We start from the raw sequence: 17,810 nt of genomic DNA, 5'->3' as shown, positions 1-17,810 counted from the left end.
GATTTCTGTATGCGCAAGAAAATTGCACCATTCTGTCCATCACTGTTTATATTCTATAAGAAAGATGCAAAGCCATGCATATGCTTCACTGGAATTGTGTAATCGTGTTAACAGGCTTTGTTTGGGTCAAAATGAAGTTAAACTCACAGAGACAGAGTGGTATTGCTTTCTCTGTTGGCGTTTTGCTGCTGTAGCACCCACCATCTTCCACTATCAAATGTTTTTTCAAGGTTCAAGGGGTGGAGTTATCTGGAACTAGGTTTCTTTAAGAAACATTACCATTGAGAAATGACATACATATTCCATAATTCACAGCTGACAGTCATAGCAGTCAGTAAAGTACTGTTTCACTAAATATAGCAGAGTATAAAGTGAAAACATAAACAGAAAATTACATCTGCCCATATTGGTGGTCAGAATTTTCAAACCCTTAAAATCGTTATTGGCCACAAATTTATCTGTAAGGGCCCCATTATACACATACAGATATTTTATCCCAAATATCATTATTTTAAGATCATTTGTCAGCAAATGTGCAGGGTTTCTCAGCAAGTTAAGCAGAGAAGTTCTCAAAGGACATGGGAAGCTACTTTCAGGCCTGCAATTAATGGTAATTAATTCCGCAAAGCCATAGAGTTTAGTGGCTCAAGCAAAAATACATTTGCATTAATATTTTATTTGAGTAATAATTATTTATCATTTTCAACTTCAAAGCATCATGTGTGGTAAAAGACACGAGGCCTGTGCTGCATAGAACCACTTGCTTATGCAGCACTACACAACCTTGCACTTGGGGTGCTTTCCTCAGCATGGGCTGAGGTTCTACACAGAACTGAAGACAAAAAAAGAAAGAGACAAATGAAAAAGAATGAAAACGTATTTCAGTCTGAAAGACCATTACATTCAAGAGAACACTGACTTTACTGAATGACAGCCTCGATCCAAGGTTTTACCGCAGCAGTCTGTGTATTAAAAAATGAATGAATCAGTGATGCCCAGCCATTATGCTAGTCTCAACTCTACTCAGAACCTGGTTTGAAAACGGTTTCACACTGAACATCTGCTTAGGGCATAAAGGCGAGAGACGCCTGTTTGGCATTTAAAGGGCCCATCATTCATTTTCATTCATTTCAAATAGCACATGAACACAGTCTTAGACTTTAAATGCCATTCAGTAAAGTATTGTTTACCTGCTCGAGGCTCCACTGTTCGGTTGCTGTTCGGGTCCACGAAGATGAATCGCCCTCCTCCAAAATCCACACCATAATCTGTCAGGTAGAGTAATGATGTGTAGTCGAAGGACCCATATGTTACCTGTAAAAATCACAAATTTTATAAAGGACTGTAGTAATAGCAAACGTTCCAAGCATAAGCCCTATTAGAGCTGGCTAAGTTGTATCTGGGGAGATACTGTTAGTTGAGTGATCACAGATCAGAACTATGCCACATGCATAGTTTTTACAAGTCTGTTTAGCAATAATTCCAGAATGAATTAGGTCCTATAATTCGCCAAACTCAGAGCTCCTTCAGTAACTTCAGTAATAATAAATCCTGGTAAGAGACATCAGCATTTTTTGGCGACTGTTTTTTTTTTCGGCTAACTGTTAAAATTCGGCTCGTCATAGTTCCACAGGACTACCGTAATCTTCAACATTTTTTTGTGACGAGCTTATCAGGAGAGTGAAATTAAATATTGAAGGTACTTCTCACAGGCACTGTGATTTCTTCTGCTGGATAGTATTAAGTTGAATGAGCCCACTTTACTAGCCTAATGCTATTCCATCTGGTATTAACTTGAAGTTTGTTTTTGTTTGTCTTAAGTGAACATCCGGGCTATGATGTTTTGATCCAAGTTATCTGGGTTAATTTGGGAAAATCACACAGATACTTTATCCTATATGAATCGGCCAGCTGAATCCCTTACAGATTACATTGCCAGACCTCCACTGGTAAAACTAATCCAGCTCGAATAGGGCTATACTTTTATCTATGCTGGCTAATGACCAGCATTTACAGCAGCAAGATCATTCCAAAACAGAGCTTTTGCCGCTGAAGATCTTTAATGTTGTATGGTATTCTACCCTCAAGTTTAACATTGTTATTTTGTGGTATCCTCGAGGGTCTTTAACCTAAGGATATAAGACATAAAATGATTGCATGAGAAAAGGAAAGATAAAAAATAAGCTAAAAACAATAAAATATAAATAATTTCAAAATATGTTCCAAAACCGGAGTTCAAAAAATCCTTTAAAAGATCCAGAGAAAATGGGACTCATCCGTGCAAGACCTGGCAAACTATCAAAACACTAACCTTTACACACGTGGACAAAACTGTTGGTACCCTTCCGGTAAAGTAAGAAAAACCCACAATGGTCACTGAAATAACTTGAAACTGACAAAAGTAATAATAAATAAAAATGTACTGAAAATCAACTAATGAAAATCAGACATTGCTTTTGAATTGTGGTTCAACAGAATAATTTTGAAAAACAAACTAATGAAACTAGCCTGGACAAAAATGATGGTTCTCCTAGAAAATATTGGAAATAGTTTGACCATAGGGACATGTTAAACTAAGGCGTGTCCTGTAATTAGCATCACCTCAAACTTGTAATCTGTCAGTCTGCCTATTTAAAGGGTGAAAAGTAGTCACTGTGCTGTTTGGTATCATGGTGTGTACCACACTGAACATGGACCACAGAAAGCTAAGGGGAGAGTTGTCTCAGGAGATTAGAAAGAAAGTTATAGACAAACATGTTAAAGGTAAAGGCTATAAGACCATCTCCAAGCAGCTTGATGTTCCTGTTACTACAGTTGCAAATATTATTCAAAGGTTTAAGGTCTACGGTATCCAACCTCCCTGGACATGGCTGCAAGAGGAAATTTGATGACAAATTGAAGAGACAGATAGTACAAATGGTAACCAAAGAGCCCAGAACAACTTCCAAAGAGATTAGAGGTGAACTCCAAGGTCAAGGTACATCAGTGTCAGATCGCACCATCCGTCACTGTTTTAGCCAAAGTGGACGTAATGGAAGACAGCCAAGGAGGAAACCGTTAAAAGCAAATCATAAAAAAGCGAGACTGGAATTTGCCAAAATGCATATCGACAAGCCAAAAAGCTTCTGGGAGAATGTCCTTTGGACAAATAAGACAAAACTGGAGCTTTTTGGCAAGTCACATCAGCTCTATGTTCACAGACACAAAAATGAAGCATACAAGGAAAAGAACATTGTACCTACTGTGAAACATGGAGGAGGCTTGGTTATGTTTTGAGGCTGCTTTGCTGCATCTGGCACAGAGTGTTTTGAATCTGTGCAGGGTACAATGAAATCTCAAGACTATCGAGTTATCAGTTTCAAGTTATTTCAGTGACCATTGTGGGTTTTTCTTTCTTTAACGGAAGGGTACCAACAATTTTGTCCATGTGTGTGTTACATTAATTCAATGACATTCACATTTAGTTACAACGTTAAATATAATCATTTTAATGCACTGGGCTTTGCACTGGGAAGTGTTTGTATGAGTTACTGAAACTTGCCCACTGATATTTTAGACATCTTCTGCTTCTTGAAGGGAAAGCTCAATATATCCAAACAAAATATATCTCATGTTTCTAGGTGGAGAACCACAGATTTAACTACTTCACACTTGACAGTTCCAAATGGTGTGGCTTTTGCTGTCTTGGCGGCTACCAGTGCCTATTCAAAAACCAGTAATAGCGGAAATCCCAGTGGAAATTGCTCTCTTTTTACCATATGCACATCAAAAACTCTTCTCCAATCTCACAGGGGCAAATGCTGCCAGCACAGAAAATGGCAGCATGTTAACAGTAGTGTGGTATAATCCATTTCTATGTAAATGTGGGAGGGCTTGGGGCAATTAGGGAAAGTGTGGTACGGAATGGCAGATGATGGCTGTGCTGAAATTTCTGAATGCAATTTATACCGCAGACTCAAAAACATGAACGGGGACCTGAATTAATAAAGAGGCAAACAACTGGAACACCATCCGCCTCTCTCAAACACATGCACCATCACCCCTCTAATACAGGCATGCTGTGAAACAAAACCAATATAATTCAAAATGCTATGCATCTTTACATCTGGCATCAAAAGACACAGTTCATTCTTCAGAGATCAAAGCTGCTTCCAAACAAAGAGCCTGATAAACTGTACTAATAGACATGAATATTCAATCATGTCCCAAGCTCATTAAACATGCTTGAACATGCTTTACTGTGATCACGGCACTAGGAAATAGAGGAAAAATTATGTGATCCAAGTAGGTTTCAACCTTTAATAGCTATGGCCCATTATCTTATGTTGACATCTGATTTAGAATGCATACATTAAGAGGAAGTTTGAGTGAAATACATCTTTCTCTGAGAGAATACATAAAGCAGCTACTGGCAAACATAACAGCAGCATTCATTCCAAAACAAAGCTTTTGCTGCTGAGCATCTTTAATACTGTTATAACGCATTGCATCCTCAAGGTATAATATTGTTACACTGTGGTATCCTTGAGTGCCCCTCTTCAGTACCTTAACCTGAGGAAATCAGAAAGAAATAATGCGCTTGCATAAGGAAGCAGAAAGTCAAAGGAACATTAAAAAAAAAAAGGTTTCCAAAAGAGTTTCCAAAACTGGAGTTCAAAAAAAATATTGAAAGATGTAGAGAAAATGAGAATCCTAACAAGCATGCAAAACCTGGTAGAACACCAAAACTGTGACCATCAGATGAACAGTATTTAAATCTTTCATCTTTGAGAGAGAAGAGAAAATGAAGCTCCACTATTACTGCAGATCTGAAAAAAAATAAAACAGGTGTTTCTGTTCATCCTTCTACTGTGAGAAGACAATTCAGCTGAAAGGATGTGCAGCTGTCAAGAAGCCATTACTGAAAAAAGGAAAGAGACAAAAAGAAAATTTCCAAATCAAATCAAGAAGCTGCTAAAGTTCTCAGAACAATGGACTGAACACCCCAGAGTGCAAACCTCAACATAATTAAATGTGATTGGAAATACCTGGATTGAGGAAAAAAATGCAACAAACTTCTGCGACTGAACTTTGGAGGTGTGGAAAAATATCCCTGCAGATTTTTTTGACAAAATGAAAGTGAGTCCCCTGAAAAGTCTTCTGTGTAAATTTCTGTTTTTGTCCCTGGCACTGAAAAACTAATAACTCGTACGTAATGGTCATTTTGACTGGAAATAAAAAAAAAAATGAAGGGTGGTCTATGACTTTTGCACAACACTGAAATTATACCATATTCCACTGCAATTATTTTTTTCTAAGTTGCACTGAGTTTTCTATTTAAAATAAATGGTTAAATTGGTGTATACACACACCTTTTGAGAAAGTGAATGTAGTGTTTATTCAACACATTTAAGACACACTATTGTACCTTGAGGACCATGTTTTGCCTTTGAGAGCGCATTCACTTTACCCTGGGGGACAAAAATCTACCTGTACTGTACCCATTTTTCCTGACAGTATATATCATAAAATAACAAAATAATAACATGCAGACAGAATTCCTCTTCATTTCACATTTCAGTCTTTCATTCTACTCAGGATCTAACCAATGCTTAGTGTTCTGGGAAAAAGAGAATGAATGAATCAATAAACAGCAAGAAGTTGTGTTGCTTCCTATTTCAGTGTGATAAGCTTGTCTTATAAGCTGATCTAAGAGCAGTTCTGTAAAGGGATTAAGATAAGGTTTTGAACAGGGGGTGCTGGTCCTGTATTAGCGAGATAGGGAATGTCTGCTATGATCCCTGAAGAACACAACTGCTTTCCATTCACTGATGAGGTGAACTAGTTCCTTTTTTTCCCAGGCACACTAAGCCTGATGTGCATTGGGTAAAATCCTCTAAACAGTTTTCATGCATATTAATTTTGACTGGAATGCTCCTTTAAAAGAATTTCACAGCAATTATAAATGCCTCCTCCAGTAAACAGATGGGGATTTTTTCTTTTTTTTCTTGGCTCTTCCATGCATCTCGGTGGATGCTCTGATCACCTCAGCTGATGCTGCTTTGAAGTCAGGCCAAGTGTCAAGCAGTCCCCCACCCCAATTACGGCTGAACAGAGGAAATTGCCTCGCCTGTTTAAAACATACTGCCTGAATACATTCCTAAACTCTGCAAATCAAACACACAAGTCATAAAACAAGTCAAGAGAAAATAAAAACAGTTCGTTATCAAAGCTTATAAATAAGTAAGACGTGGCTACAGGCAAAACAGTTTAGGGAAAATCCTGCCCAGTGCTGTATCTCCCAAAAAATTACAGTATAACAATAGAATGAGTGAGTTAACATTCACATCATGTGAAATAATAAACATACAAAACAATGCACAATACCAACAGCTATAAATGAAGCTGTTCTGTTTTTTGTAAACAGCTGCCATGTCAAGAACCTGCTGGATGGTCGGCACATTGAAATCTACACATTTTAAACTGAAGTAGTCATTTTCTACATTAGACATTTGCAGGCTCTTTTGTAAATGCTGTAATTGAATTTGCAGTAAGACTTTACAGAACATTAGACCTCTGACCACGCACAAGACTATCCAAATAACTGAGGATAACATTTTCCAGTGTTTGAGCATTCTTTTGAGATTAGTGTGTGTGTGTGTGTGTGTGTGTGTGTGTTACCTTGTCAATGTGTGGGTGCCAGTACTCATCATGAGTAGTCTTGGCACTGGTGCTGTTAATACGAGAGAAGAACGTAGGCTTTGTGAGGTACATCTGAGAGGAGTCCAGCCCAAATGTTTCAGCAATCACCCTCTGAATACGACCACGCACATCCCTGATTTAGAACAGGACACACATAAGTAAACATTTAATAAATGTTACCATAGCAATTAGGCGTGTAAAATGAGGCATCAATTGCATCGCATAAGGAATGCTAGAACTGTCTCAAATCTACGGTAATCCACAAAAAAATCTTGTGCAAAAATAATCAAGTATCAAATCATGGTGAAATATCAGATTTTGTGAAGATCTGAATAATTTCCTGAAGAATCATAATCAAAATATTATTATTATTATTATTATTATTATTATTATTATACATCCTGTGCGTCTGCCTGTTAAATGCCTGTTCATTAACATTTACTGTTCACTCATATTTATCCTTTTATGAGCTCTTCCATGAGATATGTGCCAAATGGACATGCTATTTTGAAAATTGTCAAGGTGTGTACATATATATATATAATATGTCAAGGTGTGTATATATATATATATATATATAAAACAAGAAGTACAACTCCATCACACTATGACACTGAACTTGTAAAGGAAAAAAATATATATATTAATATAAATATAAATAATATTTCTGTCTAATCTGTCTAACCTAACTTCTACATTTCTGTGAATTATATGATTTCTGTAAATATTACAAAAAACACCCATTTTGTGTGACCGGGTGTACACGTTAACGGGATGGACCCTGTCAAGGTCGGAGAAATCAACAAATTATAAATGCTGAATGAGACCAGAACCAACTTTTTAACATGCCTTCTCTAAAGAGCTAAAAACACTTACTCTTCATGTCACTAAAAGCAACTACATTATTATTACATATAAAACACTCACACCTTAATTACGGACACAGATAAAGTATTACATTTTAGTTAAAATTATGCAAGACTTAAATATGCACTTTTAATGTGGAAACAGACACACATGAGTATTGCAAAGGTTTGATGTAATATAACGTCATACTTGAGACATGGCCAAAAGCAAATTGACACCCCTCCTAATTATCAAGTTCAGGTGTTTCGGCAAGCCCCACTGCCAACAGGTGTAGAAAATCAAGCACACAGCCATGAAATCTCTAAAAACAAACACTTTTTGTAGAAAGGGTCTTATTGCACAGCTCAGTGACTGTAAACGCGGCACTGTCATAGGATGCCACCTTTGTCACAAGTCAGTTCTTGAAATGTCTGCCCTATTAGATCTGCCCTGGTCAAGTGCTATTATTGTGAAATGGAAGCATCTAGGAACACCAACAGCTCAGCCACAAAGCGTTAGACCACAAAAACTCACAGGGCAGAGAGTGTTGGAGTGCATACCGCATATAAATCTCTTTTCTTCTGTTTAATACATTTTTTAGAAGCCCCTAATCAGCTCTCAGTGGTTTCAGTCCACAGAAATCCTACAATTTTATATAGGCATTAAAATAGGCATTAAGTGGGAGCTGATTGTCTTAGGTACAAATAATGATCATTTACACATATTAACATTTTGTATACATCATTCAAAAACTACTGAAGAAGGAAATCATTCAAGGAAAAACAAAACTTTGCCGCTCACAAGACGTAACTAACTTAATTCGCTCTCTTTTCCCGTTTAAGACTGTTAGTTAAAATCTGTCAGTTTAAGGATTTTAAAAATTTGATTTGTAGACCATCAAACTGTCAAATTTTATGGAGCACCAAACGTGAATCAAGAGTTTACTACCCGATCAGATCAGACTGCTGCAGTAAAATCTGGCAATGTGGAAATCCAGGTTAAATGTCAAGAGATCTTCAGAAAAATGCTGCAGATCTCAGTTCTGCCAATAAAAATAAAATACTTTATAAAATTTATATAGTTTGGCTGAATAAAAACTGAACTGCTGCTGGGAGGGGGGTTATTCAGAATTCTCTCCTGGCAGCACCACTGTCCCCCTTACCCCAAAAAACTCTTTAAATCTATGACATATTTATCATTAATATGATTTTGGGTGAAAGACAACGAGTTTGCTTTTGAATGTAATTCTGCTGGTAATCATGCTGTTTTTATGATGTACCTGTAATCTGATTACTGTTTTTTTTTACTGTAACAGATACATTTTTTGTATTCTGATTACAAAACACCTTTACATTTCTAAAAACATATATATGCACTTATGAACACACACACACACTATATTATATATATATATATATATATATATATATATATATATATATATATATATATATATATATATATATACGGACTGTTATTTCAGGGAAGCTCTAATAAATCTTCTAAATGAATGTATGAATTAATGGTTAGAGAAGTGGATGGATGGATGGGCAGATGTGACACTGTGAGAAATGAGCCAATTAATGAGATAATTAATAGGATAATTCTTTATGTTTATCAGTGCAAAATGTAGGCTTTACTCTACCTATAAAGTGTAAAATCCTCTTCAGTGAACACTTCCCTTATTTGGTCACTAAAATACCTGGAAAGAAACAGAAAAGGCAGAATTGAGACATACTGGACCTGAAAGCCAACAGCAAATATATTACTGTGACCCAGTTTAACAGGTCTGCAAATACTGGAATACAAATATTGTAGACAAATTAAAATGCAGGCTGTTCCACACACAGAGACACTGTAGCATCCTGAGCCTGTCAACATATGCCAGATGTCCAACTGCACTCTGGCAGCCTGACTGAGGGCACAGGATTGCAACCTTCACTAAACAGAGCAGGCTTACAAGAAAACTTCCAGGTGTCAAGAATAAAAGGTAAGCAGCATGAGAAATGCGGGTCTAACTCAGTTCCCAATAAATTTCGCCTTAGGACTCAAGACCCTGAGGCATACTTTGATGTGCAGATGAAAAGTATGCTGAGAGAGGCTGATAGAGCTATGCTAGGCTTGAGATGTTCAGCTGAGATGAGTCACACATATAACTTTCCAACCCTGCTTCAAGAAGTTTAACTCTTCTTATTCGACTTACTGGCTCACCTGTAAATATTGACAAACTTCTTCCCCATTGACAGAGCTCCAGAGTGAAGGTCTAGGATGGATGCCTACAGAAAATAGATCAAATAAATAGAAAAAAAAACACATGGAGGTTTTATATAGAAATTACCCACAGATCCAAATTAATACTTGAACCGAAGCTGCAGGTTGCATTGTTTATATTAGTATATTACCGCAGATAACTCTGAATTAGAGGTGGACAATATGCCAATATTTATTGTTATTGTGATAAATTATGTTACAATATGGATGTTTTGCAGCCTCAGGTCCTGGACAGCTTGCTATTACTGAAGGAACCATGAATTCATGAATTTATAAGTAGACTGTCTGTTCATCAGTCCACAAGCTGAAGCTGAAACATAATCGGTTTATGGAGCAAGACGATGATCCAAAAAAGAAAAGCAAACCCACATCTGAATAGCAGATAAGAACAAAAGAGTTCTGGTGAAAATAGACGGAGAAAACACAGATAAGGCAGGCAAAAACTTTTCACTGACCCAAAAGGATATTGGAAAATGTAAGCAATGTTGAGATGTGACAGAATACAAGTATTTGAAATATGTATTTAGAATACAGAAAATAAGTGTCTGTATCCAGTCCAAGTTACATTTTGAAAAGGCAGTATTCAGAGCACAGTTACCTTTTACATTTATAGAGTACTTACTAAATTTTAAAAATATATTCCATCTTTAAAAGAAACACCATCAATGCAAAGAACTTAAAAACAGCTTCTTTACAAACACTGAAGTTCCTGCTAAAGCCTGAGTAGTCTGATAAATCAATGTCATGAGTCTGTTATTTATCTCTGTGTTAATGAGGTCTGCTAAAGCCTAAGTAGACTGATAAACCAGTGTGATGAGCCAATTCTCAGCATTACTGAGCTCTTTTATGGTATGATCAAACTGAACAGTTTCCTTAGTAGTAGACATGTCGATGACTGATAAGCTTAGCAACACTCCTTTACTGGACTCATGTAAGCATTTTGTGGCACATTTTGTGCATGTCATTTACTGAAAATCACAACTACCCACATTACAGTGAAAGATTTAGTTATTGGGGTGTGGCGAATTGTTTCCTTAGTTCATGAGATGGCATTGGGATTATGGGAGAAACAGTGGACTGAAGCAGGCAATGAGAGCAAAAATGCTGAGAATTTGGTCATTTTATTTAAATAAGAGAATTTTTCTTGAAAAATACTAACAGAAGAATTACATGAAGCAAACTGCCAACCAGTAATAGCGATGTATTCTAAACGTATCCTGAATGCGTTACCTTTTATGTACTGTAATGGAATACATTACTGAATATATTTAGGGCAACGTATTTAGTATTCAGAATGCAGGTTAGTACATCGCTTACAATATATTGTCTCTGTCATGATGAAACTGCATATCTCTGAAATAGGGTAGAGCAATATGATGATATTTATCGTTACTGTGGTAAATTACATGACAATATGCTGAAGTAGGGGTCTGCACAGGTGCTCAAGTACTCAGTTAACCATTCAAGGTGCCAGTATTTAAATACTGAAATCACTATTTGGAGAATCTTTCCATTTAATAGGACTGTAGAAATACTACGCTTTTGATCATATTTCTGAGTAAGCATGTATATTATACTTTGCAGCTAATACACAATTGCCTTAATGTGAGCGCGTTGCCAAGCACACATTGTTATAGCAGCTTTTTTGTTAACTAGGCTTAATAGCCTAGCTGATATAAGCAATTTACAGAAACAGTAGAAATACATTTCTCTGAGAAACATGGTTTACATCCAACATGAAAACCGATTTCCCTCAACTTTTTTTTCTACAAATGTTTTCCTCAGTTAGCTGCTAAATTTTCATTGTACTCAGTTTTTGACAGCATTTTTAAATGCTGCCCTACTTTTTCATCTGTTCCAACTCATCAAACATTAAAATATATATATATATTTTAATACATACTATGTATAATGAAAATGACATTTGCCATATTGCCCACCCTTACTCTGAAACAGTAACTTTATAGGAGAAGGAAAAAACATTTTCAACTTTGATGTATGGTAATGTAAAGATCCCCCTCCTCACCCCACCCCCCAGTCATTTTGGGCCACTTCTATTGGTCCATTCATCATGAAATGTTCACACAATTTAAACTGCATTTTCAAATGGAGTGGAAAAAGTGGGTGAGGTCTTCTTTGGACAGCGATGATACACACTGAGATTGCATGTATGAGGGTGAAAAAAAAGCGATAAATATATGGCTTCACCGACTTACAAGCCGACATCTGGTTTGAATCTAAAAGAAAAAAATAAACAGCTAAAATCCGATTCGGAGGTCAAAAATTCAATGCACTTGACCAGAGTCACTTGATTGAAAATCCTTGATTTTGCCTGATCTGGCAGCCATGCGGATCTGCATGCTAGTCAGCTCTGCTAATACATTTAGTGATGGCATGTGCTACAAAAGCAGACTAAACTATTCACTCGCAGGTTCTGTTGGGCCTGAGCAAATAGCTTTGACAACCAACAGATGGACATCTCATACTACAAGTACAGGACATTACATTTCTCCTGATTGATAACCTGCTTTGCACACACAGCCCAGAACAGAATCAGAGAATATATGACAGCTGTCATATGACAACCATGCTACTGTTTCTTTTTTTTAATTAATGTAGTACAGAAATTGCTGTTCCTGAAACAGTTAAAATTAGGTCACATCAACGCATGTTGAGTTTAATTAACCTAAATCACAGTGGATCAGACCTGAACTGAATCAAATCGTATCATGCTGAACCAAATCGTATGAGATCAATAGTGAATCAAAGTGTATTGAGTCATTTTTTGTTCGTTACTGTATTGCTTTTGTGTCATATTATAAACTGTGTATCAAGATGCATACCATATCGCCCGACAGCGGGAAATTCACAACCTCACACATTCAGTCTCTATCCGCATCTTGCTAATTCTGTGGTTACAGCTCAGCAGGTGGAAGAAAACTAGCTGAGGTATTCCCTGCTCTCTGTCTCAGCACAGAATATGAATAATTCTGGATTAGCTAGGCTCGTTCGAAAACAAACGCCATTTTCCTATCTCCAGCTTAAGACAGTCACACTTCATAAAAAGATGCTTTGCATGAAGCAGCGGGAAGTCTGGCTTAGTCTCTTGAAGTCTAAGCCTCTTGGACGGTTCATGCGGTTCTGTGCGGTCTAAAGAGGCATGCCAAAAGAGCAATGCTAATATTTCTGGAAGCGCTCTGGAAATTGTGCTGTGGGTCATAACACTTCAAATCCACAGCCAATACTTCACCACAGTGCACCTCTTCAATGAAATAAAAGGAAATTTCAGAGACCTGCAACTTCTATTACTTTTGCTCTTCTGTCTCTCACAGGCCTCTTGAATAAGGTACTCACCGCAGAGCTGTGATAAAAAGGATGGCTTTAAAAATGCTGTCTGTTATTTGGGTTTTGGGTATCCTTCAGGACTCCTTTAGTACTGGGAAATTATATTACTTGACTGATTTTCACAGAACCTCTATAAAAGAACCAAGAATAGTCTCTGTAGAGACAAGCTAAAGAGTCCCAAAATGTATGTAACTGAAGCTTTTTCTTTTATGAGTGCAGCACCCTTGAGAACCTATACTCAGTCAAAATCTTCAGTACAGCACACTGCAAACACAGCTGTCAACGACATATTCAAAGGTATATCAAGATTAATAGCACCAATTTAAGTTTGACTATAACAGCTTGGTTATTTTAACAGAACTATTAAATCTTAACTGTAAATGAGAAAAAGGTTGATGGTCACCTCTATATTACTTGGAAGTCAAATACTGCCCTCTTGTGTACTTTACAGGGATGTGCAATCACTATTAAAATATCTGTGTCAGAGAAACTGAGATATTTCTGTGATCAGAAATATGAAAAATAACTGTTAAAAACATACATTTACTGCCCGCTTGTTGGTCCACAGTTATAAACTGTAATTCATCTCAGTCAAAACTGCTGACCCAAATACACTCTTACCAGTGCCATGCATACATCATGCTCCTACCATGTTGGTGTTGCTGGTGTGTTAAAAATCATCCACCACCCAAATAATATGCAGAAACTGAGATGCTGATAAGCTGTGTGCAGTGCACTTATATACATACACATACAGTGCTCTCTTACAGGCACCTGAAAAAATTAGATTTAGAAAGCTACTTATCTGGGCAGTGAGTGTTTATTTAACATCGAGGAGAACTCTGGAACCAAACTTAGCTTACAAGATATCAACAATTAATTGATTGATTGATGAATAAATAAATAAATTAATAAATATTCATGTTACTTTTTTCTGCATTAATGTATGTTTGTATTCATTCTAATGATATATAGACACATAGGTTTTACAAGCAAACACACACTTATTGCCCAGATCAATGTCTTAATGGACAAATGGTTTAGCTTATGTACCTAAGACCTTTACACTGGCTATTAGATAAAACAGTCAAAACGCAGACAAAATCCTGAATAAAGTATTTTCTACTCACGCCTCCATCTGAACCACCGAGTGATAGTCCTCTCTCAGCTAACCTGTGGATTCAAAGAGAATGTTATAGATGTGGTCTGTGTGTGTTTGACAGAGATTGACAGAGATTGAGTTTACACTCACCTCCTTAGTGCCTGTGCCTCCTCCTTGGTTACCACACTGTCTATAACAGCTCGGCCACATTTCTTAGGAGTACAGCCTGGGAACAAAAACATTCCACACATTAACACTGGAAAATTTTCCACACATTACCGCCGATGAGAGGATGTTTGAGGTTTTATTTCAGGTAGGTCTTGAAATTATGTAAATTATCACCCATGATCAGACTGGAATCTTTTTAATATATAATATTCCTATGATTTTAGAAGACTTAGCAAATATAACATGGCAATGTTTAAACAAAGAGAAATTGCCAAATACATGTTTGGCTATAGTTCTGACTGTTGTATGACATTCAGGTGAAGAATCTAAGCATGTCCACAAGCCGTCACGAAAATGAGAGATAGAGATAAGCAGAGATATCAGGCTAGCTAACTGGTTTGGCTGATTTCTATAAGACATGAATTATCATGGATTCATGCGAATGCAGTATAGTGCTCAATGCTAAACGAGATTTGCAATTATTTCATTCTCAAACCTGAACTTCGATCAATAGGTTTGCAATGGAATTTGAACTTGGCTAATCATTCACTAACCAATGTAAAACTGACCGTGTAAACACACCTAAACAAAGATTTTAAAAGGCTAAAGTCTTGAACAAACCTCTGTACCATCCTGCTGTCTAGGTAACCAGAAATCCAGTCAAACTTATCTGCCTCCTTATCTGACATAACATCCCTGCTAAAAAAACACAGCACAGAACAGCATGAATTCCATGCTTGTTTAGTTGGTCACCCTGCATTGTCATGGTGGTTGACCAGCATACCAGCATCCAAAACACAACATATGCTGTTTTTACTGGTGACCAGCCATGCAACTCTACACTGGTTTTTCTGGCAGGGGTTACAGCACATCTATCCTTCAGCATCTCTGGTACATTCATTGTAAAAAGGATGTATAAATGCACAAAAATATGATGATCTAAAATAAATGACTTGAAATGATGGTTAATTATGAATCAGGGAAATATTCACGTTTTTAAGAATCACACTGAGAACAAGAGTTCGAGTACTCATTTGGAAACACTAGCAAGTATTCGAAGCCTGTAAAGGGTTTAGGGCCAGCCCTAATTCATGACCATGGTGCAGTTCAGCCTGCATTTCAGCTGCAATAGTATCGTATCACTACACATCAATCCACCACTAACAACACCACACTATTACTGTGAATACTGTATGAAACACACCAAACATTTCAGATTATCATTCCTAGCACACTCAGTCTACTACTTCTGAGTTTTGTGTTTGGCTATCTGGACTGGAGTGGTTTCCTTCCTTTCAGCTTTCTTTCCCTTATTCTGATTTACAGCCAGTGGAGGCTGTGGAAGGAGAACAGACCCGAGAAGGGCTCATTAACCCCAGCACTGTCTTTGTTTGGGTTGTGTGGAGTCTTTTGATGCCAGCATGAGGGCTAGTAATGAGTTCCGTAAGGAGTGATCGCAAGAGAGTCCGGACTGTCATTCATGACCTGAGTGCCTCACACTAATACACCTGAACAAAACGCCCCAATCAGATGCAGTCTTTTTTCATTTGTTTGTTTGTTTACTTTGGTACAGCATGACTTTCCTGCCTGCTCGAATGAACTGAATCTTCAACCTTTGTCTAGTCTAGTAAAAGGAGTTAAAAACAGAAAGTAAAGACTGTTTAAACTGTCAGAGCTTCTATAGTTCTCAGAAAAATGCTGTAATGGTTAGGGAAAACTTCAAAAATAACTTTTAACACTTTTCATCAGGATCACTGAGTTCTGGCAGTTTCCCTGGGGCTGCTTCACTGAAAACAGGCTAGCTTGAACTTCTCCTATTTTAACCAATATGCTCAACTTGAACCTGTTCTCAGCGAAACTAATAGAACTGCTAGAGTCAGCCAGCATGAATTCAATTTCACGTACTATACTGCAAGCTGCTGACTGCTCAACACAAACTTCTTTAGAAAACCCTACGACAAAGCTCACTGGATTTAATATGGCCTTCCCACACCTCTCAACCTAGTTCCACTGAATTTTCATTTATTGCTATTGTCACATAGACAGCCTTGCCGTAGTCAATTGCGACTATTTGTACTGACCTGAATTAAACTGAATTACAGAAACATATTTTACCTTCAAGGGGCACTTAATTACTGGGCATGTCGAGAAAGTTGTAAATACAAATAAACAGAAGGACAAAATGAATAAAATAAACAAGTGCATTAACTGATCTGAACCTGAAAAGCTTATTTGTCTTTCAGCTTCAGATGAGCAGCTTTATGCAACAAAAATGCTTGTTCTCTTCTTAGGAAGCCTAGTGTTAATGCAGAAACTAAGCAGTGCTCATTTGCATACTGCCATATTCTTTATCCAACAGGTGATTCACAAGAAGAGCAACTGGAATATTTTCATCAGCAGAGTGAGTGAATTTTCAAACATTATCACTTTTTCTACACCTTTTTAAAAGAAAATGTTGGGCAGGAGGAGATTATAAAATGTTGTTCAATACTGAGCATGCATGATGAGGCCTCAACGCTGTTGGTCTTTCCATCCTAGTCAGTACTGAACAAACAGCAGATCAGTTGAATTAGGCATATCAGGGCAGTAAAATCATTCCCTATGGAATGCATGAGTTTTATAAAAGGGCTATTAAGAACCACTGCACAGCAGGGATTTGCATCTCCATTACTGAGGCCGATGCAAAACATCAGCAAAGATCTCAATGAATTGCCAACGATCCAATACATTAAAAATACATATGAAGCAACTACTAATGTGATACGATACGATTCACCCCTTTCCAATGGTATTTATCTACTACTGCAACTCAGTAAGCACCTCATTTATGCTGTTTCTTTTTGATTTCTAAAAAACACTTGGCCTTTTCACAAGTCCTTTTTAGCACAAAAAGTCTCTGACAAAAGATAAAATAAAACCTATAACACTATATAACACTGTAAGGCTGGCTATCTTTACAAATAAATACGGTGATGGCTTCAGTTACTCTATCTTAGAACGAACAGAGCTGTTGGTCAGCGGGTGGTGAAAAAAGTTGTGATACTTTGCTCATCAGTCTTCTTGCTAGGGTCACCACTGGGGCTAGTCAGAGCTGAATCTGAGGGGGATGAGGTGAAGGTGGATGTCTCTGCACTCACACCATGTCGCTGCTTCAGGTAATTACTCAAGTTAGTCACGTTGCCTGTGTACTTTATAGTGACTCATATATCGCATATTTTGTGTAAGATTTGGCTGAGAAATTTGACGTGAATGGGCCACTGACAGCAGTGAAGATGAGAGAGTGCACTTGAGAAACAGTTTACAAAGGAGGAATCAAACTAAACATAAAACTATCATATGTTATTGACCAATAATTAATAATAATATATATAAATAGATCAGATTTTACTGATGCAAA

The 17,810-nt window shown here is 37.2% G+C and overlaps 1 protein-coding gene across 1 annotated transcript in view; it reads right to left on the bottom strand.

Annotated features, from left to right (window-relative positions):
• uts2r2 (urotensin-2 receptor 2) overlaps window positions 1-17,810 on the bottom strand; it is a 32,084-nt gene that overhangs the window by 12,998 nt on the left and 1,276 nt on the right. The window contains exons 3-8 of the mRNA XM_036572798.1: window positions 14,396-14,471; window positions 14,274-14,316; window positions 9,739-9,803; window positions 9,173-9,229; window positions 6,661-6,814; window positions 1,191-1,314 (exon numbers count right to left, since the gene is read on the bottom strand). Of these exons, the coding sequence (XP_036428691.1) occupies window positions 1,191-1,314; window positions 6,661-6,814; window positions 9,173-9,229; window positions 9,739-9,803; window positions 14,274-14,316; window positions 14,396-14,471 (519 nt within the window). The remainder of the gene's footprint in view (window positions 1-1,190; window positions 1,315-6,660; window positions 6,815-9,172; window positions 9,230-9,738; window positions 9,804-14,273; window positions 14,317-14,395; window positions 14,472-17,810) is intronic.

Source organism: Colossoma macropomum, unplaced genomic scaffold (genome assembly GCF_904425465.1).
Source record: "Colossoma macropomum unplaced genomic scaffold, Colossoma_macropomum, whole genome shotgun sequence".
NCBI classification, from domain to species: domain Eukaryota; kingdom Metazoa; phylum Chordata; class Actinopteri; order Characiformes; family Serrasalmidae; genus Colossoma; species Colossoma macropomum.
Note: the sequence above shows the minus strand (reverse complement) of the source record. Positions and strands in the feature narration are given on the sequence as shown.